This window comes from Carassius carassius, unplaced genomic scaffold, assembly GCF_963082965.1.
Source record: "Carassius carassius unplaced genomic scaffold, fCarCar2.1 SCAFFOLD_110, whole genome shotgun sequence".
Lineage (NCBI taxonomy): Eukaryota > Metazoa > Chordata > Actinopteri > Cypriniformes > Cyprinidae > Carassius > Carassius carassius.
In genome coordinates, this window is record NW_026775072.1 from 62,436 (window position 1) to 88,995 (window position 26,560).

The window sequence follows — 26,560 nt, forward strand, 5'->3', positions numbered from 1 at the left end:
AAAATAAACTGATACAAAATATGCAAATCACCATGACACTATTGTTTGATATCGCCCAGCGTATTATACTTTTAGGCCCTGTGTTCACCAAAGCGTTATTAGCCAGCTGAGCACGCCCCCGGTGAGCGCTTGAGCGCGCGTTTTGTGGCACAGCTTTTTCTTTTTCAGTTGAGACGCTTTGGTTGCTATGATACGGAATATCCGCTAAACTGTTACTTGTATCTGATTTGGTAAATAATTTGTTTCTGACTAAAATGCTCTGTAGCGTAACAGTTATTTTATGCTCAGAAACCGGCAATATTGATTTCTCCATTTTTCTCGATTTTGCGCTTGTTGACACGTCTTTGTAACAAAATGACACTTGTGTGACAGTTTATGGACGGCCAGGAGGGTCAAATACACGAGAATTTTATGAAAGTTTATGAAATATTATTTTAAAAGTTTTATGAAATATTATTTTTTACCACTCATGCCTTTCTGTAAATAAACATATTGGCGGACATTCTAGCTTTAATAGTGGTTGAACTTAAAGGCTTAGTAATTAAGCAACAAATCTTTTTTTATGGATGGTAATTGTAAAATTATTACTGAAATATTATTAGTAATTAGTTAGTAACTGCAAAATAAACATCATCAAAATAACTAAATTACTAGTTACTGCTCAACTCTGACTTTCAGTGAAAAAAAAATAGTTTGTTCTCCTGCTGAGAAATAACTGATAAAAATGTAAGAAAATTTTGAGTGCTCAAGAGACATTTTTCATATCCATCTTATTTGACATTCAATATCTCAGGACATAAATAAGGTAAGTTAAGATGTATATGTTTAAAATTTTGTGGTGATAGTATAAAGTTTATAAAAGTTACAGTATTTTGTAATGAAACAGGACTTTTTGTTTAGCTCTTGACTCGCCGAAGTATACTATTTAAATACTGTTGCTTTCTGAGAGCCATACACAAAAATAGCAACTCATAACTCCACGAATACAGCTAGGAGAGTCAAGAGGTATAGTCTGATTCTACTGTGACGATCCAAGGGACTGGAGTATTGTATTTTGTCCAGCAGGTGTCTCGGGGTAACACTTTTAGTGTCTTTAGGTTAAGTGCTGTGATGCAGGTGTGGAAGATTGATTGTGATTAACTATGCTGCTTATAAGATGCTGGCTTTCTTACCCTCGGGAGGGAAGGAGATGGGGCTTGGTCTCTGCTGGTCTTGCTGTTTGGTGCTCAGTGTTCAGGCCGACTTTCTCACGCTCTCCAGTCCAAGGCTTCATGTTGTGTTTTTGTATCTTTGTATTTTTTATGTTTTACCTTAATGTAGTTATGTCTGTTTTCTGATTATAGTACATATTTGTGCAAATTTGATTATGTTGTATGGACTCTCCATTCATGTTGCTCCTCCTTGAGCCAAGGGGTTTAGTAGAGCTCTCCAACTGATTCATGCTTTAGATATTATTTACATATGAAAGATCGTAATGGATTGTTTTGATTTTGGACTCATTTCAATCTTGAGAATCTGCTGTAAATAATCATATTTTTCACAATCAGAGCATGTTTCATGAAGTTATAAAGGTAAAACCATGAGAATATTGCAGCATGTGCGCATTTGGAGTTTTTTTTTTGTTATAATTCGATGACGAATATCTTCAAATCTTAATGACAGATTATTGTATAATTGGGCTCATTTTAATCGAGAAATTTGTAAATTTTCCATGAGCTATGCATGTTTCATGAAGTTATGAATGGAAACGTAACCCATGTTTTTTTTTCTCAATTGAATGGTTTCATGTGTGTGATAATATCGTAAGTAATATATTTAGATCAAATGAACAAATTACGATGAATTTGAGCTCCTTTTAATCTGGAGAATTTTCTGAAAAATATGACGTATGATTTTGCATGATCTATGAATGTTTCATGAAGTTATTAATAAAAGCACAAAGTGAAACTAAAGTTATTTGTCGTGCTGTGCCTGTTGGGTTTTATGTGTTATAGCAATATGAGTAATATATTTGGATCTCATCCACAGATTACAGTATCTCTGGGCTCATTTTATTTGGGATAATTTTCTGAAAACAATGATCTATGCATGATTCCTGAAGCTATGAATGAAAAGGAAACGTGAAGTATCAGCTGTTTTTCTTTACAGCTTCATGTGTCACAGCTCTGAACGAAATCTGTCGATCTGATCAAAGGATCTGTGCATGTTTGCTGAAGTTAAGAGCTAAAGCGGCACGGGACTGAAACCTCTGATTTTTTTATTTTTTGCTAAGATCTGATTTTTGTTTTGCTAAGAGACATTACCTAATTTTTTCTATGTGTTATAGCTTTATGAAATATATATTTAGATCTAAATTATGTTTTATGGTGAGTTTCGACAGTTTTTAATCTGCAAATAGTGACGTGTCTTTTTCTGATATAGCTTATGCTTTTTTCATGAAGTTATGAGTGAAAAACCTACATGACAGCTACCATAGATTTTTGGCTAAACTACATGCTCTCTGTGCAGTTTTATGTGTGTTATAAATTTATGAGGAAAATCTTTAGATATAAATGACAGATTTGACAGATAGTTTTGGGCTCTTTTAATCAGGAGAATCTACTCTAAATGATGGTGCATAATTTTACACTGAAATCTTGTTTTATGAAGTAAAACGGTGACATCAATAGGCCTATTATTATATGGGTCTGGGGTTGACTTCTTGTAAAAGACTCGCTCCAGTTTATTCAAAGCCTCAAACAGTTTCTCAATGGTGTGACCAGTGCTGGACTGGGACAGTAACCCCAGGACACCTCTGTTTCTGCAGTCACCACACAATTCATGTGTCCTCCAGACTGATAAACTCTTTGGCTCTTTCAGTTGTTTGAATTGGGTTATATTTAAAAAATAAATCAAAATCCTTAGACTGTGGACGGGCAAAATAATCAAATGAAGTATCAAGAAGTATCAAGGCATTCACTGTCTCTATCATCTTTCTCTGAATCCCTCTCTCTCTCACTCTGCACATCGAGTCTCTCTGTAATATGAAATAAGCACTTTCAATAATCTATATTAATTATGCAGCCATCAGTTGTATGTCCCAATGATCACAGTCCTACTACTGATGACCTTATAAATCATAAAAGCACATATTTTTAAGAGTATAGCTAGCATGTTTAGTTTTGCTAATAGCTTAAACTATATCTGAAGGATCCTGCTCTGACTCAAAAGATGAACTGTCCTCCCTCCCTTGTTCAACAGCAGGAGCACTGTGTTTATTTTTTATTATTATATATTTTTTTAAATAGATTTTATCTAATGTAAGTCGCTTTGAATGAAAGCGTCCGTCTGCCAAATGATTATGTAAATATTAGGGTGGAACAGTTCGGTTTGTTTCACGGTTTTAGAGTCACGGTTTCGGTACCGTTGTATGTGCTATTTTTTATGGAAAAACTATACTTTCAAAAAATATATATATATTATCACATTATTAAGAATATTCTAACTACAAGCAACAGCACAAATAAATACAATACTAATAAAATAAACTGACTTTCAGGTTTTTTTTTAGGTAGGTCTTGCATTAGTTTTTAGGTACAGAAATTGAATAAAGTAATCAAATGTAAAACAGCATTGCATTTTGGACTATGAATTAAAGATTATTATTTTTTAAAGTAAAAAAAGCTTTTTAATCAAGAGCAGTGAGTGATTTCTTGGTTGTTGCTGTTCGATTAATATAAAGACTGTCACTTTAAGAGAATGCACTGATACAGTGTTCGTATTAGTATTGAACAAGAGTGAATGGTTTGTCCAGGTTTTTTTTTTTTTCATCGCTGTTGTAATGTCTGGGAATCCAGAATGCGCTTCCATCATTAGAAACATATATTAGTTGATCCCAGTTTGTTTTACGTGTTATTTATAGTAAACCATTTTACAGATGCTTTGTCAGATTTAAGTTGAACAGCGGTCCCAGCGCGTGCCGAACGGTGTGTGGAGAACTGAAGGGGTTTTTTTTTTCAGTGAACCGTCCCATCCCTAGTACAGTCGTGGCCAAAAGTTTTAAGATTTATATAAATATTGGAAATTGGAAAAGTTGCTGCTTAAGTTTTTATAATAGCAATTTGCATATACTCCAGAATGTTATGAAGAGGATCAGATGAATTGCATAGTCCTTCTTTGCCATGAAAATTAACTTAATCCCAAAAAAACCTTTCCACTGCATTTGATTGCTGTCATTAAAGGAGCTGCTGAGATCATTTCAGTAATCGTCTTGTTAACTCAGGTGAGAATGTTGACGAGCACAAGGCTGGAGATCATTATGTCAGGCTGATTGGGTTAGAATGGCAGACTTGACATGTTAAAAGGAGGGTGATGCTTGAAATCATTGTTCTTCCATTGCTAACCATGGTGACCTGCAAAGAAACGCGTGCAGCCATCATTGCGTTGCATAAAAATGGCTTCACAGGCAAGGATATTGTGGCTACTAAGATTGCACCTAAATCAACAATTTATAGGATCATCAAGAACTTCAAGGAAAGAGGTTCAATTCTTGTAAAGAAGGCTTCAGGGCGTCCAAGAAAGTCCAGCAAGCGTCAGGATGGTCTCCTAAAGAGGATTCAGCTGCAGGATCGGAGTGCCACCAGTGCAGAGCTTGCTCAGGAATGGCAGCAGGCAGGTGTGAGCGCATCTGCACGCACAGTGAGGACAAGACTTCTGGAAGATGGCCTGGTGTCAAGAAGGGCAGCAAAGAAGCCACTTCTCTCCAAAAAAACATCAGGGACAGATTGATCTTCTGCAGAAAGTATAGTGAATGGACTGCTGAGGACTGGGGCAAAGTCATATTCTCTGATGAAGCCCCTTTCCGATTGTTTGGGGCATCTGGAAAAAGGCTTGTCCGGAGAAGAAAAGGTGAGCGCTACCATCAGTCCTGTGTCATGCCAACAGTAAAGCATCCTGACACCATTCATGTGTGGGGTTGCTTCTCATCCAAGGGAGTGGGCTCACTCACAATTCTGCCCAAAAACACAGCCATGAATAAAGAATGGTACCAAAACACCCTCCAACAGCAACTTCTTCTAACAATCCAACAACAGTTTGGTGAAGAACAATGCATTTTCCAGCACGATGGAGCACCGTGCCATAAGGCAAAAGTGATAACTAAGTGGCTCGGGGACCAGAATGTTGAAATTTTGGGTCAATGGCCTGGAAACTCCCCAGATCTTAATCCCATTGAGAACTTGTGGTCAATCCTCAAGAGGCGGGTGGACAAACAAAAACCCACTAATTCTGACAAACTCCAAGAAGTGATAATGAAAGAATGGGTTGCTATCAGTCAGGATTTGGCCCAGAAGTTGATTGAGAGCATGCCCAGTCGAATTATAGAGGTCCTGAAAAAGAAGGGCCAACACTGCAAATACTGACTCTTTGCATAAATGTCATGTAATTGTCGATAAAAGACTTTGAAACGTATGAAGTGCTTGTAATTATATTTCAGTACATCACAGAAACAACTGAAGCAAAGATCTAAAAGCAGTTTAGCAGCAAACTTTTTGAAAAATAATATTTATGTAATTCTCAAAACTTTTGGCCACGACTGTAAATATAAATGTAATTCTGACCGACCTGCTCCCTTACTGGCAAACATGGCTGGGATTTTGCAGCAATTTGCTGCGTTTGTGGCCAGGGCTTTTCTCCTTTTTATACGTTCAGTCTCTGCTCCTCCTTTGCTTTTACGGCTCCATTTTTTGCGCAATTTTCTAAGATAAAGCCTGCCTCTGGATATAGCCAATTAGGCAGTGCTTCGCTGATGTTTGGTCATGTGGTGGTGTCATTTTCACTCCGAGATCGCCTGATTCGTAGATTCATTAGTCCGTCAGTTAATTCGCAGTTGCATACCAGCCTATTACCTGTCAGCCTGATCGACTGCACAGCGGCACCTGGAAGCTCAGAATGACCGTCAGGCCACCGGGAAATGTCCCGTGCTCCCGATGGCTAGTCCGCCCCTAGGTGCGACTAAAACTCTGAGGTCGCACCGGTGCAACGAGCCATTCAAGGTGGAAAAAAGTCTCTGCGACTCTGAAGGTCTCCCTGTGGTTCAACAACAGACACTAGAATCCTGCATTTTAGCCTGAGCCCGACGGGCTTTTTACCCCCTCGAGCCGGGCTTCGATTGTACAGATGTGGGCCGGGCCTCCAGTCTGTTTAGACTTCTTCTTACTTTTATATTTTTGACATTCATCAATTAGCAATGAAAAAAAAACTTGCTGCGCTGGTGGAAACAACACGAGACCATGATGCCACGACTGTCAAGAGTGGCTCGACGGTGTTTTGTGTCCCGCAGCAGCGCAGCTGAACAGTTCTGCGTTCAAATAATAGGCTTAAGAAGAAGATATTTTAATTATTTACTAATAAACTAGTGTTTTCTGAATCTGTGTCACAAGGATGAAGTTGAAATCCCGCCTCGTCATCTCCTCATTAGACGCGCCTTTAGAGATAAGTACATCTTTATGGGTTATGATCAGTGCCGTCGCTCCCTACACGCAGGGTACACAGTCTGCATAGGGCACCAACTCCCAGAGGGGGCACCATCCCATTTGCTCAAAAAAAACAAAACAAAAACAAAAAATCCTTCCGCCATCCTCCCATCCGCGCTCGCGACAGCTTGCACCTCATGTTTTCGGCTGAATGTTCATAATTGATGGATGAACATATATGTCCGGGTAGAGGACATCAGCAATCCAGCGCAGAGAAAAGAAAACTAAAGAAAGTAAAAAAAAATTAATAAATAAAAAAAAGTTGGCTTGACGTTAGATGTTCCAGATTCTCAAATTTAGGGACCGTCTCTAAAGTTACATGCGATATTGGTATACACTTTTCTAACGCCAGTAGCATTTGAGGAGAATGACTTACAGTCATAAAACAACTGTAATTGTTCATCTAGGTGACAGCTATAAAGCACAATTGAATTGAATGTTGGATATTTATTAAAATAAACTGTAAATCATATTTAAATTATGCTACTTTTTCACATGGGCTCAAAGGCAAATTTGAAGCTCAATAGCATTTGAGGAGAAAGACTTGGAGTCATAAAACAATTGTAATGTGTTCATTTAGGTGTCAGCTACGATGCACACCTTATACATTTTTAATATATATTAAAATAAATTATAAATCATTTAGGTAAAAAAAATAGGCCCATTTATCACTTTCAGGCACATTCCTGTGAACTGTTTTTTTTTTTTTTTTTTTTACAAAAATTACCCATGGTTTTAACAATAACACCGCAATCATCGTTCTTGTTGCCATGGTAACTGCAAATTAACCATGGTTTTGTTACTTCAAATAATAATTTACAATATTAATATACTGTAATATTTTTTGATGTTGTTGTTGCTATAAAAAAGAGCTAAGCCATCAAAAGCCTTTAAAATGACTTAAAATGCATTATATAAAAAAACAATGAGGCAATAATGATTGGTTAACAATCACACAGTTAAAATACATAATGTAGGCAAATACAAAATAAACAATTTATGTACGTTATTACAAATGCCTACAAAGGGAGCCAGATGCCATGTAATTGCTGCTGTTACACTTACAGGACGATCAAATCCTTGTTTAGGCTACTGACCAAACATTTAATTCAAATAGTCACTTAATCTTTCATTTTTGGCCACCTTATTGCTATAGATGACACAGCCTTTATAATTTCTTCAACAAAAAACATGCATATCACAACCCTTACAAAAATAAACCATGGTTTTATCATAGTTAAACTGCTTAATTTCCTTTTGCATGATTTCTGAATGCTTGAGACTATAAATTAGAGTCATAATAAAGTTATATCCATAGGAAAATGTCGAGAGCTACAATTGTAATTTGAAAATAATACAATTTATTCATTTAGTTTTTTATTTGATTAAAGTTATTTCTTCACCCCTATAGTAGGTGTTTTTTCATCATCATATTTGAGGAAGGGGGCACAACAATACAATCCTCCTTAGGACACCCATTTGGCCAGCAGCGGACCTGGTTATGATTATAATGAAAGAGTTTTTGTTTTGGATATGTTTTATTTCGTTAAGTAGTTATTTAAAGCTTTATATATATATATGTATTACATTTTTTTTTTTCACTGAGTTTCGGTTCATTTTTGTACTCCTATTAAAGACAACACGGCAGAACGAGCAGCTGTTTTGTTGATATTGTGTGTGCAGCGAATAATGTATTACTCTTACCTTTATGAGCAAAAATGAGGCATATCCACGGGAAAAAAATGCAAGTGATCATGCTGCCGTCTCCCTGTCCTGAAGCATCTCTACCCAAACTATTGGATATAGCTTACATTTATCTGGGTCTAACGTTTAAACATTGTCATATGCTTCACCTGTTTTATATCTAGAGATTTTATTTTAGGTAAGTCGTGATGATTTGAGAAGGCTAAATTAATCAAACGTAGGCTCACTGTCTGCCGCTGGCAGCTTGGTCGTTACTTAAAAAAACCTAAAACTTATATTTAACAAACAAAAAATGCTCCAAACGCTATTATAAATTAACTAAATAAAAAATTATGAAACAAAATATAATCACTTTGCTATTACACACAAAACTGAACTATTTTAATAGCTGATCCAATAAGTACAAGCTGTTTAGGGACTGTTCACCAGTTCAAATCAGACAGGTTTGTCCCATTTTTTCAGACACAGTGAAGATCTGATCAGAATCAGTGTAGAGGACCAAGTCTGGAAGATTTTGATGCTGGAGAGAGTGTGAACAGCTGGATAAGCCAAGGCCAAAGATCAAGAAGACCAAACTACAGGAGATGGCCATCCGAGGGGCATGTGACTGCAGTGGAGGATAGTCCATAAGACATTGAGCCATGATATGTTCAGTTTGAAGCCCTTAAAACACTTAATTTAGATTTTCATTTTATTTCATATATCTTGAGATGTTTTAAGTTTAAATTCCACCTCAGTGAAACACTTTAAGCACCAAAACTTTTTCAGTAAGTTACCTTTCTTGTAGAATTGTGCTTCAAATAAAGAACATTATGTTGACCAGATTGTTAGTTAATCATGTAGGCTACAAGTCTATATTGTTTATATGGACAGCTGTTTAAAAAAAGTGGACTTGTAAGAAAAAAGTTAGGCGCACTAGTGTAACAAGTGCAAATAATTAGCCAAGAACCCTGTTGTTTTATTCTACTTCATGAGACCTTTCAGATGACATATGGCACATGAGTAACAGAGTTACAAATATTAGAGTACATGGCAAAATTATTATTATTATTTTTTCTCAGCAAATAACTTGGCACTATTTTGGAGTTGATCAACATGCTAAATGCATTGTAATGCTCAGACTCTAAGCTTTCAAATGATATCTATTTTTTCTTGATATTAATTCAGCAGTTTGAAAAATATGATTAGTAATATTGATGCGATGGGGGGTTGGGGGGGTTCACGGTGGTATTATAGCCGGCAGGCAGCCATATCACCCTGGAGCCCAAGACCGGTTTCCCACTGAAGCTAAGCAGGGCTGAGTCTGGTCAGTACCTGGATGGGAGACCTCCTGAGAACACTAGGTTGCTGCTGGAAGAGGTGCTAGTGAGGCCAGCAGGGGGCGCTCACCCTGTGGTCTGTGTGGGTCCTAGCGCCCCAGTGTAGTGATGGGGACACTATACTGTCAACAAGCACCGTCCTTCGGATGAGACGTTAAACCGAGGTCCTGACTCTCTGTGGTCATTAAAAATCCCAGGATGTCTTTCGAAAAGAGTAGAGGTGTGACCTCGGCATCCTGGCTAAATTCGCCCATTGGCCTCTGACCATCATGGCCTCCTAACAATCCCCATATCTGCTGATTGGCTTCATCACTCTGTCTCCTGTGAGTGTGTGAGTGTGTGTGTGAGTGTGTGAGAGTGTGAGAGTGTGTGAGTGTGAGAGTGTGTGAGTGTGTGAGAGTGTGAGAGTGTGTGAGTGTGTGAGAGTGTGAGAGTGTGAGAGTGTGTGAGAGTGTGTGTGTGCTTGGGCGTGTGTGTGTGTGGGCGGGCGTGCGTGTGTGCGTGGGCGGGTGTGTGTGTGTGTGTGTGTGTGTGGGCGGGCGGGCGTGCGTGTGTGCGTGGGCGGGTGTGTGTGTGTGTGTGTGGGCGGGCGTTCTGGCGCACTATGGCTGCCGTCGCATCATTCAGGTGGATGCTGCACACTGGTGGTGGATGAGGAGATACCCCCTGACTATGTAAAAGCGCTATATTAATGTAATGAATTATTATTTATTATTATGGTGGTAGCAGTAGAATACTTCTGTTGTCCTGACCCTAGTACAAGCTCTCATTCTAATCCTGAAAGTCTTAAATGCTTATGTCTTATAACATCACCTGTATACCTAATTACTGATTGTCTGATTAATGCATAATCGCTGAACAAAAAGAGGTTTCAATAAGTGCCACCTGCTGGCGATAGCTGTAAATGTAAGCACAATAAAAGCTGTTGATTACTAAGATGATTGTTTTCTAAAGACGGATATTGATTTCAATGGTTTGTATCTTAAACCTGAATTGATTGCTTACCTCCATTGTAACTATTTCCCCGACACAAATGTTAATGCTTGATGCTAACTTAAGTCTTATACTATCATCAAAACATTTGAAACAGATACACTTTAACTAACCTTATTTATGTCCTGAGATATTGAATATTAAATAAGACGGATATAAATAATTTCTCTTGAGCACTAAATTTTTTCTTACATTTTTATCAGTTATGTCTCAGCAGGAGAAAGTCCAAATATATATATATTTTTTACTGAAAGTCAGAGTTGAGCAGTAAGTAGTTACTAATAATTTAGTTATTTTAATAATATTACTTTTGCAGTAACTAGTAGTGTAACTAATTACCAATTATATTTAAGTAATAATTTTACAGTTAAAAACAGATTTGTTGCTTTACTTCTAACCCTTTAAGAGTGACCACTATTAAAGCTAGAATGTCCACTAATGTGTTTATTTACAAAAAGGCATGAGTGGTAAAAAATAAGTTTTTCATTAAACTGAAACTTAAATATATTATTTCTATAGGCTATACATAAAAAGAAAAGAAAAAAAGACAAAATAATAAGGCTGAATAAGCTGATCTATAGCATGTTAAATGGTGGTTGCCTGTCTATGAATGGTACACCCCTCTAAGCTCACAGAAGTGGTTTGACCCAAGTCTTCAGCAGCCAATGACATTGACCCGTCCAAACTGATTTTTAGCGCGTACTTCACGTGTATTTCACGTGTATTTAGCTGATTTTTCATGCGTTAAATACGTGTTGTTTACGTGTGAAATACACGTATTTAACATGTTGTTGACGCGTTAAAATTCACATGTATTTGACCCTCCTGGCCTTCCATAACAGTTGTTCGGTGTGAAATTTGCTCAACCCCTCCTGCACTCTGACTGGTTAGCTGACTAGAAAGTGACAGTGATGAGCGCAGCGTTTTATCCAATGTTGAACATTCTTCAACTCTCGGCGCGAGAAAAAATCAACCAACGCTCAGCTTGAAAAAAACTCAACACGCTCCTGGCGTTTTAAAAAACGTGGCGCTCCAATTGAGAACAACTGAAAAAATACGCTAGCCGGAGGGAAAAACGCTTAGGTGGACACAGGGCCTTATTGTGTTTTATTAAATGTTGACTGAACATTCGATTGAAATCAACCACGACCAACGCGGGCAAAGCCATACAAACATATTAAACCATACATAAAGGTTATCTACCAGCTCTTTGTTTGGTGTCTTGACTTCTCACACTTGATAAAGTAAAAGACCAAGTCAACGACTTCAGTAAAGTCTATAAACTTATCAGCCGTAAAATGAACCAATCACAAGACATCTTATTGGGGGGGCACCTGGGGTGGCCAATCGAATTTCAAGGGGGCCAGCCTGGCCACCACGTAGACCCGCCCCTGAGTATCCTCACAATTATATTCCTTCTTAGAGAAAAATGGTATATGTGAGGATTTCCAGTCAGGATTTAGACCGTATCATAGTACTGAGACTGCTCTCCTTAGAGTTACAAATGATCTGCTCTTATCATCTGATCGTGGGTGTATCTCTCTATTAGTTTTATTGGATCTTAGTGCTGCGTTTGACACAATTGACCACAACATTCTTTTGCATAGACTTGAACACTTTGTTGGCATCAGTGGAAGTGCATTAGCATGGTTTAACTCGTACTTATATGACCGCCATCAGTTTGTAGCAGTGAATGAAGATGTATCATATCGATCACAAGTGCAGTATGGAGTACCTCAAGGCTTAGTACTAGGGCCGCTACTCTTCACGCTTTATATGTTACCCTTGGGAGATATCATCAGGAAACATGGTGTTAGCTTTCACTGTTATGCTGATGATACTCAGCTCTATATTTCTTCGCAGCCCGGTGAAACACACCAATTTGAAAAACTAATGGAATGCATAGTCGATATAAAAAACTGGATGACGAGTAATTTCTTACTGCTAAATTCTGAAAAAACAGAGGTGTTAATTATAGGACCTAAAAACTCTGCTTGTAATAACCTAGAATACATAGAATACACGCAGGAGCTAAACCATTAAGGCAGACACACTCTTGCAGTTTAAATCTAGATTAAAGACCCATCTCTTTAACCTGGTTTACACATAACACACTAATATGCTTTTAATATCAAAATCCGTTAAAGGATTTTTAGGCTGCATTAATTAGGTAAACCGGAACCGGGAACACTTCCCATAACACCCGATGTACTTGCTACATCATTAGAAGAATGGAATCTACGCTAATATTAGTCTGTTTCTCTCTTATTCCGAGGTCACCGTGGCCACCAGATCCAGCCTGTGTCCAGATCAGAGGGTCACTGCAGTCACCCGGATCCAGTACGTATCCAGACCAGATGCTGGATCAGCACCTAGAAAGGACCTCTACATCCCTGAAAGACAGCGGAGACCAGGACAACTAGAGCCCCAGATACAGATCCCCTGTAAAGACCTTGTCTCAGAGGAGCACCAGGACAAGACCACAGGAAACAGATGATTCTTCTGCACAATCTGACTTTGCTGCAGTCTGGAATTGAACTACTGGTTTCGTCTGGTCAGAGGAGAACTGGCCCCCCAACTGAGCCTGGTTTCTCCCAAGGTTTTTTTCTCCATTCTGTCACCGATGGAGTTTCGGTTCCTTGCCGCTGTCGCCTCTGGCTTGCTTAGTTGGGGACACTTCATCTACAGCGATATCGTTGACTTGATTGCAAATAAATGCACAGACACTATTTAACTGAACAGAGATGACATCATTGAATTCAATGATGAACTGCCTTTAACTATCATTTTGCATTATTGACACACTGTTCTCCTAATGAATGTTGTTCAGTTGCTTTGATGCAATGTATTTTGTTTAAAGCACTATATAAATAAAGGTGACTTGACTTGACTGAAGATATCAGACCCATCTGTCACTCATAAACATCTGCTGTAATATCATAAAATAGCCATTTATTTGTTGATTTTAGAAAATGTTTATCACATACTGCTGTGAATCTTTGTCCTGTGTGCTCAGATTTTGATGTGGTTTAATTTAATTTTCTTCTGTAACAAAAGGTCTTTTGTCATTTGTCGATACAGTGAAAAGTCAGCAGGCATAAATTCTTGCCAACATCTTCAAAATATATTTTGTGTTTCGATGGAAGAAAATAAATCAAACCGGTTTGGAAAGACATGAGGGAGAGGAAATCATGATGGTGTTTGTGTGAATTACTTTTCCCATCTGTGTTTTCTTTTTAAGGGTTATATTTTTGGAAAGGACTGTGAGCCTTTCCAAATTAATATATATATTCATGCTATTATTAAGGAAGGAAACCGACTGCAAAACTTCAAACTCCTCTCATGTGTGCAGAGAACCCCTCTGTGTTTGGATCCTCATCCCATGCCACTGGACATTAGTTTATACACTAACAATGAGCAATAAATTTGTTACAGTGTTTATTAATCATTGTTGATGATCATTAATAAGGATACAGTTGTTCATTGTCAGTTCATTTTAGCTCTGGTGTTTAAATCATATTAACCGATAAAGCTTTTGATTTTAGTAATGTTTTAGTAAATGTTGAAATTAACATTAAGATTAATAAATGCTTTAGAAATAGTTATATAACTGTATTTAATAACAAATTTTAACAAATGGAACCTCATGGTAAAGTGTTTCCAAATAAAGTTGTATGTCGATGTGCGTCACTTTGGTGCATATTCATGAGATTTGGCTGAAGAACTGATGTCATTCCAGCCAATCAAACCCCTTTTCACAGCATTGTATAAATGATGCATCTGCGCTGGAAAACTAATCGCTGTGAATAAAGCTTGAATATTAGTACAGCAGTTTTCAAAACAGAATAAATGAGCGACAGACCGCAGGAAGATACTTTATTTGCAGAATATTCACAAGCTGATGTCCTGCTTCATTCAGATTCAGTTTGTCTAATTATTTCTGATTACCAGGCCTGTTTTAATACCACCACATTTCAAAATGCAAAAAAATGCTAAAACTTCAAATATAGTTTTTGCTTATGCACATTTATCATGGTTCGTGGTTTTGTTGATCCACTTCTGTTTTCATGAACGTATTCCTATTTAAGAAACAGAGGAATAAAACCCCCAAATGTCAGAATCACTTTATGGGGAATATGTTTTCTAATGTCTCAGATGAAGTATCTGTAAACTGTCAGATGAATCTCTAATACACACTGGATTAAGGTGCATGTGTTTTTAAAAACTCGTATCAGTTTTATTTAAGGTTTCTGTTTGATGGTGATTCTCTTGTGCCTGTGAATGATTCTTTGTGACTCTTATCATTAGGGTGAAGAATAAACAAATACTTCTTTCTGAGCAGAGTTTTGTGTTTTGTGTGGATGTTTCCGGCCCCTCATGCTCCTGACGGCTCGATGCTGCAGAATCACAGAGGGGCTGAACGTATTTCTAATGCTCAGTCAACAAACTTAAATTCATCAAATTCACTTGATATTATTTGTTTTGGGGAATCTCAAAGCTGGTCTTCACATGATGACACACTGAGTGGCTCCGCAGCAGTCCTTAATTAGTGCAGCGCTGCTCTTGCTGATGGAGGGTTTGTTGGCTGGAAGTTCGGCTGTTCTGGGCTTTGGAGCTCCTGCGGAAAGAGAAACAGCCAATTAGCAAACGTCACGCAACTCACGTGCTTCATCCCGCCACTGCATTGTTTGCTCTTTGGCTGGCACTGAGCCCGAGACACAATTCTGTTGAGACTACATTAAAGTGCTTATTACATTTTGAATATGGATGTTATTCTTACAAAAACATTGATTCATTACAGGAGGCCTTTAACACCCCCCCCCCCCCTTTTGGACTAATGCAGTTCTTTTGGACTGATGCATGCAACACCTGCTGAGTGCCATTACACAGCTTGAAGGATCAAAGACAATTTTTAATATAACTCTCACTGGATTCGTCTGAAAAAAGAAAGTCATGTACACCCAGGATGATTTTAGGGTGTGTAATTTATGGGCTCATTTTAATTTTGGGTGAACTAACCCTTTAAGTAAAAGGACAGGTCTTTAAGCGTAGGTAATAGCTTACACTAACACTAACTACTTTGCCCATCGTCCATTATAGATCAACTAACATCATCAAGATATTTCATGGTATAGTTAACAAGTTTGAGAATATTTTGAATAAGAAAGGAAAAATTAAGTAAAACATAAGCATACTGCTGTGAAACTATCCACCCCCCCCCCCCCCCAACTCTCACCCCCTAAAAAAATAAGTCGTCTGCTTTATTGTCAATTCTTCCACATGTAATGTACATACACACAGAGAATTGAAATTTCATTACTCTCAGACCCTTGTTGCATACAGATAAATAACAGTAGAGCATAAAAATACAAATTGAATATAAAATACAACTATACTAATAATGGCATGTACAAAAACTATATATAAAGTTAAATAAAGCAGCACAAGGCAGATAGAGTGCAAACCAGTGAAGTAAACAAACAGTATAGATATAATGATTGTAGTGCAAAAAAGCTAATCCAGACTGATTAAAGTGACAAAAAGCTCAGAAAGCAGTTCATTATTTAAACTGACTGAAGAGGTAGTGAGCAGACCAATGCTGCACAAAGTGTATGGAGCAGGTCACAGTTTGTTGGTGGGAGGGGGGAGTGGAAGGGTCTTTTGAGAGGAGGGGGTTCAGAGTTCAGTAGTGCTTGGGACAAAAGATGGGGGTGGGGTGGGGTGGGGGGGCAAGGTCGGGATGGAGTTCAGCTTCCTGACAGCCTGATGAATGAAGCTGTCCTAATCAATGAAGCTGTCCCTGATGGCAGCAGACTGAAGAAGCTGTGTGAAGGGTGTGAGGGATCACCTGCGATGCAGAGAGCTTTACAGGTGAGTCAGGTTCCATAAATGTCCTGGAGGGAGGGGAGGGAGACAACAACAATCTTCACAGCTGCTCTAACTATGCATTGAAGAGCCTTCTGTTGCAGTGTGTTGCACGTGTTGCAGGCGCCATACCACACAGTGATGCAGCTCGTCAGGATGCTCTCGAAGGTGCCCCCGTTGAAGCGGCACATGATGGGGGGCGGGCTCTGGCTCTCCTCAGTTTGTGGAGGAAGTAGAAATGCTGTTGTGATTTCTTAGCCAGTGCTGTAGTGTTGTTGGTCCAGTAGAGGTCCTCTGTGATGTGCACACCCAGGAACTTGGTGCTGCTCACTCTCTCCACACTCCTGAAGTCAACAACAATCTTCATCTTCTCCTCATTCAAAGAGACATTGTTTTCACAGCACGACCCGCCCAGGCGGCTCACCTCGCTCCTGTAGTTTGTACGCTCCTGTAGTTTCTTCTCTGTCGCTAATGAGACACAGTTGTATCATCCGCAAACTTAATGAAGAGGTTGGAGTTGTGTGACGGTGTGCAGTCATGGGTCAGCAGAGTGAAGAGGAGGGGGCTCAACACACATTCTTGGGGGGCCCCAGTGTTCAGTCTGATGGTGTTGGATGTGTTGTTGCCGACCCGTACTGCCTGAGGTCTTCCAGTCAGAAAGTCCAACAGCCATTTGCACAGTTGCACAGCGAAGTGTTGAGCCCCAGCTGGTTCAGTTTGTGCATGAACTGTTGAGGGATGATTGTGTTGAATGCTGAACTGAAGTCTATGAACAGCATTCTGATGTATGAGTCTTTTTTATCTATATGTGTGAGTGATGAGTGGACGGCAGTGGCGATGGCATCATCGGTCGAGCGGTTGGATCGGTATGCAAACTGGAAGGGGTCCAGGGAGGGGGGGAGGGCAGACTTTATGTGGTGCATGACTAGCCGTTAAAAGCACTTCATGATAAAAGGATTAAGTGCAACTGGATGGTAGTCATTGAAGCAGGATGGAGGCGGCTTCATCGGGACTGGAATGATGGTGGTAGTTTTGAAGCATGTGGGAACAACAGCCTGACTCAGTGAGATGTTGAAAATGTCTGTGAAGACATCAGTAAGTTTCACTGCACAGTCTCTCAGTACATGTCCAGAAATATGTTGTCAGGACACAGAGCTGCCATGCATTGATCCTGCTGAAGGATCTCCTCACGCTGTCTGGGGTCAGCGTCATCACCTGGTCACAGGGAGTAGGTGGAGTCTTCTGTGTACCGGTGCTGTTTTGTTCCTCAAAGCTAGTGAAGAAGGTGTTCAGCTCGTTCAGCAGAGCGATGGTGCTGTCACAGGTCTGCGGTGGGGGCTTGTAGTCCGTAATGGTCTGTATCCCCTGCCACAGGCTCCGTGCATCTCTGCTGTCACTGAATTGCTGGGCTATCCTCCTGGAGTACTGTCTTTTAGCATCTCTGATGCCGCGGGATAGGTTGGCCCTAGCTGTCCTCAGGCCTACCTCATCTCCAGCTAGAAGTAGATTTGTGATTTTTTTATAAACTGATTGTGGTCTGTGTCATTAATGTTAAACAACAAAAAACTGAAAATCACTCACTGCTCTCGACTGACTTTAATAACTTTAATTGTAAGGTTTTATCTGTATTTATCTATACAGTGAAGAATATCCAGTGTTGTTTTACATTTGATAACTTCAATTCTGTAGTATTTCTGTACCTGAATATCACTGTTAGACCTGAAAACGTAAAGCACTGATTTAATTGTTATCAAATGTTGCATTGCACACTGCCATCATCTAGAATGATTTTGATAAGTGTTTTAGTGTTCTTAGCAGAGAGCTCACTTAAAATTTTACAACTGATATAAGATTTTGTGGACTTTAAATCTGCACCCCTGAAACCATAGAACCCCCCCACATAACAGATCGCTGCCAGCACCAGGACATTTTCTCATCTGAGCACAAATTTGTTTTGTTTCAACACTTTATTCAGTGTTTACTTTGTGCACTTCATGCTTGTAACCCAGCAACAGCCAAACATGACACTGCATGCACTGCTTGTCATGTCATGAGTTTAGTTTATCATTATTCAAAATTATTAGAACACTACTCAGTTATTTATATTTCCTTTGCTGTAGTGTGTCTGTAAGAAATATCAATAATCTAATGAAGTTAAACGGCAACGACTAGCCGGCAGCTGCACAAATCTCCCCATTAGAAATTTCACTGGACAAGGCCTAGGAAGAGGCCATTCCTGTGGTTGAATATGCCCTCACACCGATAGGGCATTGCAAGCCAACTGAAGCTGGAAGTGCTGACAGAAAGGGCTTGCAAGTCAACTACTCGCTTGACCGATGCTAGGGCCAAGAGCAGAGCCATTCTGAGCATCATGACCCTTAAGGCGGCTATTTGAAGTGGCTCGAATGGGAGGCCCCTTGAGGGCCCTCAGGACTACAGATAAGTCCCATGCTGGTACAGTCCTTGGGTGATGAGGAAACAAGAACTGAGCAGCCTCAGGAGAATAGTTCGCCGCAATGGCTGCCACATTTGACTTCCAACAGCTCGTCCAAAAAGTTTAGCACATGGGACACGTCACATGAAATCAGATCCTGGTTACTTGCTGAACACCAGTCACTGAAGACTGACCACTTGAGGGTGAACTGATGCCTTGTAAATAGAGCTATAGCATCTAGAATGGTATTAGTGACTCTCGCTGGGAGTTGACTGACTCCTGCCAAGTGGCCAGTCGTGAAGGCTCCACAGTTCCGTCTGGGGATGCCAAATCTTGCCCTCCACTTGCAAGAGAAGGTCTCTCCTCAGTGGTATTGACCACGGTGCTGCAGGCATCAGCTTAATCATCTCTGGGAAACAGACTTGGTTTAGGGTCCACGAGGAGGAGAGAGCATTTAGTTTCCCTGACTCGTCTGATAACCTGGGGTAGCAGGGTGATTGCAGAGACGGCATAAAGATGAATGTTTGAGCCAATCATGGGGCAGAGCATCATGCTGTCTAGAGAAATAGGATTTACAGTGATAATTGTCTTCTGAGGTTGACCTCTACCTTGCTAAAAACTGACCAAATCATCCGAACCATCTGGGGATGTAGTCTCCATTTCCCTGGAGCTACATTGTCCCTGGACAACATATATGCTCCCTGGTTCAGACTGCCTGGCACATGACATTTACATTTACATTTAATCATTTAGCAGACGCTTTTATCCAAAGCGACTTACAAATGAGAACAATAGAAGCAGTCAGGTCAACAAGAGAACAACAACAGTATACAAGTGCCATGACAAGTCTCAGTTAGTCTAGTAGAACCACTCGTAGTGACAGGAGATCTCTCTGTGTCCAAAGCAGGAGATGCTGAGTCATCCTGTGAAGGGGACATGACCTGAGGCCTCCTTGGTGGTTGATATAGGCCACCATTGTTGTGTTGTCCGAGTGGCCCAAGACAGGATATCCCTTTGAGAAGGTTTAAGGGCCAGACAAACAGCCAGAAACACTGTCTGGAAGTCAGAAAACTCTTGGCTGAATTGATTCACCAACAATGACCTTTGAGTGACAAGTCGCTGTTCTGATTCAGCCAGCACTAGCCAGTCGTTATAGTTGTTCAAAATGCGAATTCCCATCTGTCTCACAGGGGAAAAAACTGTGTCTATGCACTTCGTAGAAAGTGCGATAGACCAGGGACAGTCCAGACGGAAGGACCGTCTACTGATAGGCCACTCCCTCAAAAGCGAATTTTAAGAACAGTCTGTGACAGGGTGCTATTTGGATATGAAAGTAAGCATCTTTGGGCATATTTGTGTGATTCAGATGTCTGAGATTGAGAATTGGTCTGAGCCTGCCATCTTTCTTGGGAACAAGAAAATATTGGCTGTAAAAGCCTGATTTTCTTTTCGCTACAGACTGTATCCACAATACCCTTTGCAAACAGTGTTTGCACTTCGGCTCAGAAAACATGTGCTTCATTGTCCTGCACCAAAGTCTGCATAACATGAAGGTCAGGATGACTTCTAAGGCTCTGGGTCCAGTACCATGCGAGGGTACTTCCTCGCCATGTAGGGGTGCTGTTGAAGCCCAGGCTCCAGCTTATGCGAGAGCTGAGGCTGCACCATCTTTGCAGGCTGCTTAGTCGGGAGAGTTGGGAGAACGGAGCAGGAAGGACCGCCTTCATTAAAGAAGCTGATCTATGAGCAAAGAGGGGCAAGACTCATATTCTCACAATGAGAAAATGAAACCTTGGTAAGTGCAGCCTCTGTGTTGGCAATCCCCAGACAGGCAACTGTGACCACCTATTTCGGCCACACTTGAAGCGTACTTTGCAACAACACTGCTGAAATTTGCTCAGAAATGCGCTCTTTTTTCCAGTGCCAGAACTGATATATTCTACTGACACACTACAGCAAAAGATAAATAATTGACTTAAATCCATTTTTAGCTGATGAAAATACTAGAGTTCTAATAATTTTGGTCACCACTGTATATACAGCCAACTTGCGTCTGTCCCACAACAGTTTCCGGCACCCTCCTCCACCCTAACTCCTCACTCTTAAACTATTCTCATCCTATATTATGGGTATGGGGAGTTCTCTGGGTTTGGCTATATTCTGAACTCGGAGCCCTCCGTTAGGACAGCATGCCAAATAAGCTTATTATTTGAACTCCTGAAATGTTAACGTGAGAGATGGCTGTGCAAACTCTTACTCTGTATGACGCTGAGCTTCTGTCGTAGGAACTCGGCCATCTCTTTATCTTCTTCCTGCTCTCTGTGAGACAGAGAAAACCAGAGAAATCATTGATCAAAGAGTACATTTGATGACAAACGTCACCAATAAAAGTTGTATTCTCTGACCTCAGACGCTCGACCTCAGCATCATCCACCAGGAAATCTCTCTTCTGCACCAGCTGATGAATCTCCTGGATTAATTTCTCTTCTCTCTGACGATGTTTCTTAGTCTTCTCTGCGTCTGTGTGTTAGAAAACGCACACATCAATCCAATCTGAGATGTGTGTGTCTGTGTGTGTGTGTGTGTGTGTGTGTGTGTGTGTCACCTGGCACTGCCACTATCTTTCTCAGGTCCTGCTTCAGCTTCATAATGTCTTTGCAGAGCTGAATATCGTCCATCCTGAGAGGAACATAAAAGAAAACCAGTCGCTCAGATTCCATCATTTCCAGAGGAGAATCTCAGCATTTCCTTCTGAACATGTGCAGTAAATGCAGCAGCTACTCACATGAAGCGGAGTTCAGACTCGCGTCTCACCAGCACCTCCCGCAGGCGCTGAATTCGAGCCATTTCTGCCTCCATCTCATCTGCAGACAGGGAGCTTTCAGCCATGGACACGTCCATCTGGCCTTGGGTACAAACAGATGGTGAGTAAGAGTGTGTGTGTGTTTGAGTGAGTGTGTATGTGTGTGTGTGTGTGTGTGTGTGTGAGAGAGAGAGAGAGAGAGAGAGAGAGAGAGAGAGAGAGAGAGAGAGAGAGAGAGAGTATGTTTACATGTGTGTGAATGTGTCATAAGGATATGTTCCAAAAACCTTCTAACTGGCTGTTATTAAGTCTCTCATTAAAAAACACAACTTAACCCAACAGAATAAATTAATTACAGACCGATAAAGAAATCTCCCCTTTTCTGCAAAGATACTAAAAAAAGCAATATCCTCACCAATATGTTCCTTCTTAGAGAAAAAATTTTATCTGTGAGGATTTCTAGTTAGGATTTATCATAGTACTGAGATTGCTCTCATTAGTTACAAATTACCCACTCTTATCATCCGATTGTGTTTGTATCTCTCTGTCTCTCGCTACTGGATCTCAGCGCTGCGTTCGACACTTTTGATCACAAGATTTTTTTTAAATGATCTTGGAATTAGAGGAAGTGCATTGGCATGGTTCAAATCGTACTTATCTGATCGCCATCAATTCGTGGTATCATACCAGTCACAAGTGCAGTATGGAGTACCTCAAGGCTCAGTACTAGGACCATTACTTTTCACGCTTTACATGTTACCCTTGGGAGATATCATCATGAAACATGGTGTTGGCTTTCACTGTTATGATGATGATACTCAACTGTTTTTTTTTTTTTTTGGCTTGATAAAACATACCAATTTGCAAAACTAACGGAATGTATAGTTGATATAAAAAACTGGATGACTGGTAATTTCTTAAAAAAAACAGGGTGTTAATAACAAGACCTTTAACCTCCACATGTAATAACCTAGAACACTATCGAAGACTTGATGGCTGTTCCTATTTTGGGTGATTTATATACATTTTTTAAGTTGAACTGTTTTTCCAAGCTGTTTTTAGATGCCAGTGTTTCCTGTCATAGCTATGCAAAGACTTGATTTCAAAAACAGCATCATAGCTATTAAATTATCTTGTTTTGGTTTAAAATGTGGATTTAATCTCAGAACAATCTCAAAACAAGATTTTGAAAGTCTGACAGTCATTAGTTGTTGAGTACTCTAATGTTAATCCTGGTTGGTTTACATGTTTCAAAAGATTAACAGTTAAAAACATGACATATTTAGAAAAGTGACAAAAAATGTAATCAAATGTTATCAGTTACATTACTTTTTTTTAAAGCAATTGAAATAGTTACACTACTTTTTAGATTTTTAAATAGGGTAACTTGTAATCTATAACCTATAACATTTCCATAGTAACCTTCCCAAAACTGTGCATAAAATAATAATAATTCCATCAGGGTCTCAGCTGCAGCTAAATGTTCAAACAAACTTAAGGACATTGTTGGCAGTTTGTGGGGGGTGTCTGTGAAAGCTGCGTGGGTGCGTGAGAGTGTTTGAAAGAAGAAAAAAAATTTCTTTAAAGATGTGATTTTACTACAAACTACCATATACGCATTCTAACTAAGAAACATAACACTATGCTTTTTTATTTTCTTTTTTCCCAACAAAACTGGTTGTTTGAAATTTAAAATGTCATAAGAATGTTTATTTTATTTTGAAAAAGAAGTAAGATATGGTATATAAAGGAAGTCTTTTTTTATTGATTAACATGGTAGAACCACAATGCATTTATGAGGTTATGTATTCATTCTGCTTCATGTACTCACTGGTTACTGTATACATATTCAAGAGAAATGCATAAACTCAATTGTTTTAATCAATCTAAAGCTTTTATTCTGTCATTAAAAATATTGTAAAGAGAAGTCACGCATCTATTTTCATTTGTCTCAGGACTCTTACAAAAAATACTTGAGTGTAGACATGAATCCTACATGAAAGCTAAAAAAGATTACCTTTTAAACTATTTTTACAGATACTTGACATCTTCAGGTCGTGTTGATAAATTGAACTTATCGATTATTTAAATTGTTCAATTATTTGATCAAATCTTAGTAAAATAAATTTAGCATTTTAAAATAGCATTTAAACAGCATGGTTAACAACATCATTTGTAAAGTGAGAAAGAAAGTTTAATCTTTCGTAAAAGTTCTGTGAGACATTTTTAGCACCTTGCATAAGAAACAGTTTTTGTTGCAAACAACCTTATGACAACAAATCTTCAGTCTAATATAGGTCTAATTCATAAAAATTAAAATCTCTGTAAGCGTCTTGCATTCATCAGAGGATCATTAACCTGCTTCTAATCCTCACCATGGTTTTAGGTTAGAAAGATCAAAAAATTTACAAAACTTAACTTATTTGTCAAAAGGAAAGTTACATATAATTTTTTAACCATGCTGCTCTCCATCATCTTGTAGAGATACCTAGTGTGAGGCTAAAAGTTTTTATATGTAAAAGTTTTGTATGCAACATCCGTAAAAGTTTAAATGTTTAAGTGCAGGTATTGGTTTATTGTGCATGTGTGTATGTTTATTTTTTAATGTGAGTGTTTGTGCATGTTTGCGTGTATGTGTGTATGTTAGTCTATATCTTTGTGCTTGTGTTTCTGTGTATGTTTGTGTTTTGTTTGTTTGTAAGTTTTAGTTTGTATGTTTGTTTGTACAGTATGTTTGTGTTTATACAGGTGTGAATAAAAATAATAAATGTAACTAAAATCAACTAAATTAACTAAAATTAAGCAACATTTTCCTACAGCATAGACTGCCTTGTTTAAAACAATCACACTCGATCCTTGACCCTCTCGGACTAATCTCATCCTGAGCATCTGTGAAATCACATTCACCAGATCTACATTATAAGTAAACCTAATAAAAATATTATCTTTTATCTAAGAACTTTACCTAACAATTGGCCAGATACCATATGCAAATCCAGTGTCGTAAAACGGCTACACATCCTTTGACCCACCACTGAACTTTTGCTTAAACTTTTAACAAGGTTCACACTCTCAGGTGTATGCCATAAAATAGATGCAGTGGAGATCTTCTGATCACTGAACATGATCTGTTTTGATCACTGAACTTTACCTGACACAGTGCCGGATCACTCAAAACTTCTTAGGTTCAAATGAGTCGTGACCCCAGAAACATCTTTAGATGTTTATTTGTATTTAGCCTACTTATTTTTTACAACCTTCATTGATCTGATATTGATGCATCACTGATTCTGTCTCCATTTTCAAACCTTCTCTCGTTTCATTGCAGTTCGTGAGACAAAATATTGAGACATTCATGTAATGTTGTAAAAGTTTAGACATTGTACGTCTTATTTCAACTGATAAAAAGTCTTACGGAAAGAAGATCAAAGAGAAGTCCTGTCTTGATTTTACCACTTTCATCAATGCGTTTTTTTGAGAAGAATATTCATATTCAAATCGCAATAATCACTTTAATCAAGTTTGCGCCAACAGTTGTACACAGAAGCAGTTCCAGGGGCATGACGTGAAAACCAACGCTTGTTTCCTTACTTTAGCAAAGGAAAACCAGTCTCCTCTTGGCTTATATCTAAATCCTCAGACATTATTCTTTACAAATCCTCGTTTTGTAGTTCTAATTAGTGACCATAGTTTCGCTTTGATCTCTCCGCTGACCTCAGACGTCATGAGCGCAAGCTACATTAGAGTGATTATTACGTCTTAAATATGGTTATTTTTCTTACAAATACGCATCGATTCGCTAAAGCAGGATAGGCGCTATATTAATTTTTAATATAACTGACTGGATTCATCTGAAAGAAAAAAGTCATATACACCTATAGGATGACTTGATGGTGAGTAAACTATGGGTTAATTTTCATTTTTGGGTGAAATAAGGCTCTGATAATTACTGAAACTAGTAATAAAAGAATAGAGATATTTGCTGGCCAGAAGGATTACAGAGAAAAGGAGCTGTTTCTATACTTTTGCATTATGATTGACAGGATAAGACTCCATTTAACATGTCATTTGCAACACAGGATGCTAATAAACACAACACATAATTAATGTAATAAAATGGCCCATGAAAAAATAAATAATAATAAAAATCATGTTCTGTCCACAGCTGGACATTGTCAGTGAACAAATGAAATAAAGCAGTAAACGTGAAAAGAGCTGAAGAAACACATTGCTTGTCTTTAAATGAAAAGGTGACATAAACAAACACATCAGTGAACCTCAAAAACACGACAGGGCATCAGAGAAGTTGAAAATTAATAATATGAAATCATATCTGATAACAACACTGCAATCATATCGGTTAATGAGACTAATATCTAATGACAGCAACTGTAATATCATGCCTGATAATAACTGAAATCACACCTGATAGAAACACTAATATCACAATATGATATCTGATATAAGATGGGCATCTGAAGCACTGTCACCTTTGTCTCTGCTCCGGTGTGTCTCCTGCAGCGCGCCGTATGTTTTCATCGTCGCTTCGCTTTCGGAGATGGCTTTCTTTAACTCCATAGTAAATTTTAATGTGACAGATCTCAGATTTCGTCGATTTTGTCGTTTTCTCGTCGCTGTAATCACGCTGATCTGCGCTCATCCGCAGAGCCGAACAACATCTTGACAGAATGAAGCTGCGTGACGTCACCGCGATGAGGGATGCAGAGCGCATGCGCACAAGAGGATGACGCAAGAAAAATAAAGTTCTGCTAAAGCCTACTGTTCACATCTAAACCAGTGACATTATTAGTAATAACCAAACTATTGTTATTTATTGGTGTAGTATGCTTGTGAGTCTGGTTGATATTTTTTGAGAACATGCGCTTTACAGAAGTTCCTCATTTCAAACTTATGTGTGCCTCAATCCTGA

At 38.9% G+C, this 26,560-nt stretch overlaps 1 protein-coding gene across 2 annotated transcripts; it reads right to left on the reverse strand.

Moving 5' to 3' along the window:
- Positions 1–14,393: 14,393 nt before the first annotated feature.
- LOC132134595 (bMERB domain-containing protein 1-like) lies at positions 14,394–26,337 on the reverse strand. Of its 2 annotated transcripts, none has more exons than XM_059547130.1 (6): positions 26,121–26,337; positions 21,613–21,733; positions 21,433–21,506; positions 21,233–21,347; positions 21,085–21,146; positions 14,394–15,146 (listed from the first exon to the last, which is right to left on the reverse strand). In XM_059547130.1, the coding sequence occupies exons 1-6, from the start codon at positions 26,206–26,208 to the stop codon at positions 15,034–15,036; spliced, it is 573 nt and encodes a 190-aa protein (XP_059403113.1). In that variant the 5' UTR covers positions 26,209–26,337; the 3' UTR covers positions 14,394–15,033. The 2 variants fall into 2 exon arrangements, with proteins under 2 accessions (XP_059403113.1, XP_059403114.1); XM_059547131.1 differs by having other exon boundaries at positions 21,613–21,728; positions 26,121–26,269.
- Positions 26,338–26,560: the final 223 nt, after the last annotated feature.

Bases quoted from the DNA above. Each gene is read 5' to 3' on its own strand.
- LOC132134595 (XM_059547130.1), bottom strand. From the start codon at position 26,208: ATGGAGTTAAAGAAAGCCATCTCCGAAAGCGAAGCGACGATGAAAACA. The intron at 21,147-21,232 runs GTCAGAGAATAC...TCTGTCTCACAG, and splicing joins GCTGAGGTCGAGCGTCTGAG to AGAGCAGGAAGAAGATAAAG. The intron at 15,147-21,084 runs GTAAGAGTTTGC...CTCTTTCCGCAG, and splicing joins GAAGCTCAGCGTCATACAGA to GAGCTCCAAAGCCCAGAACA.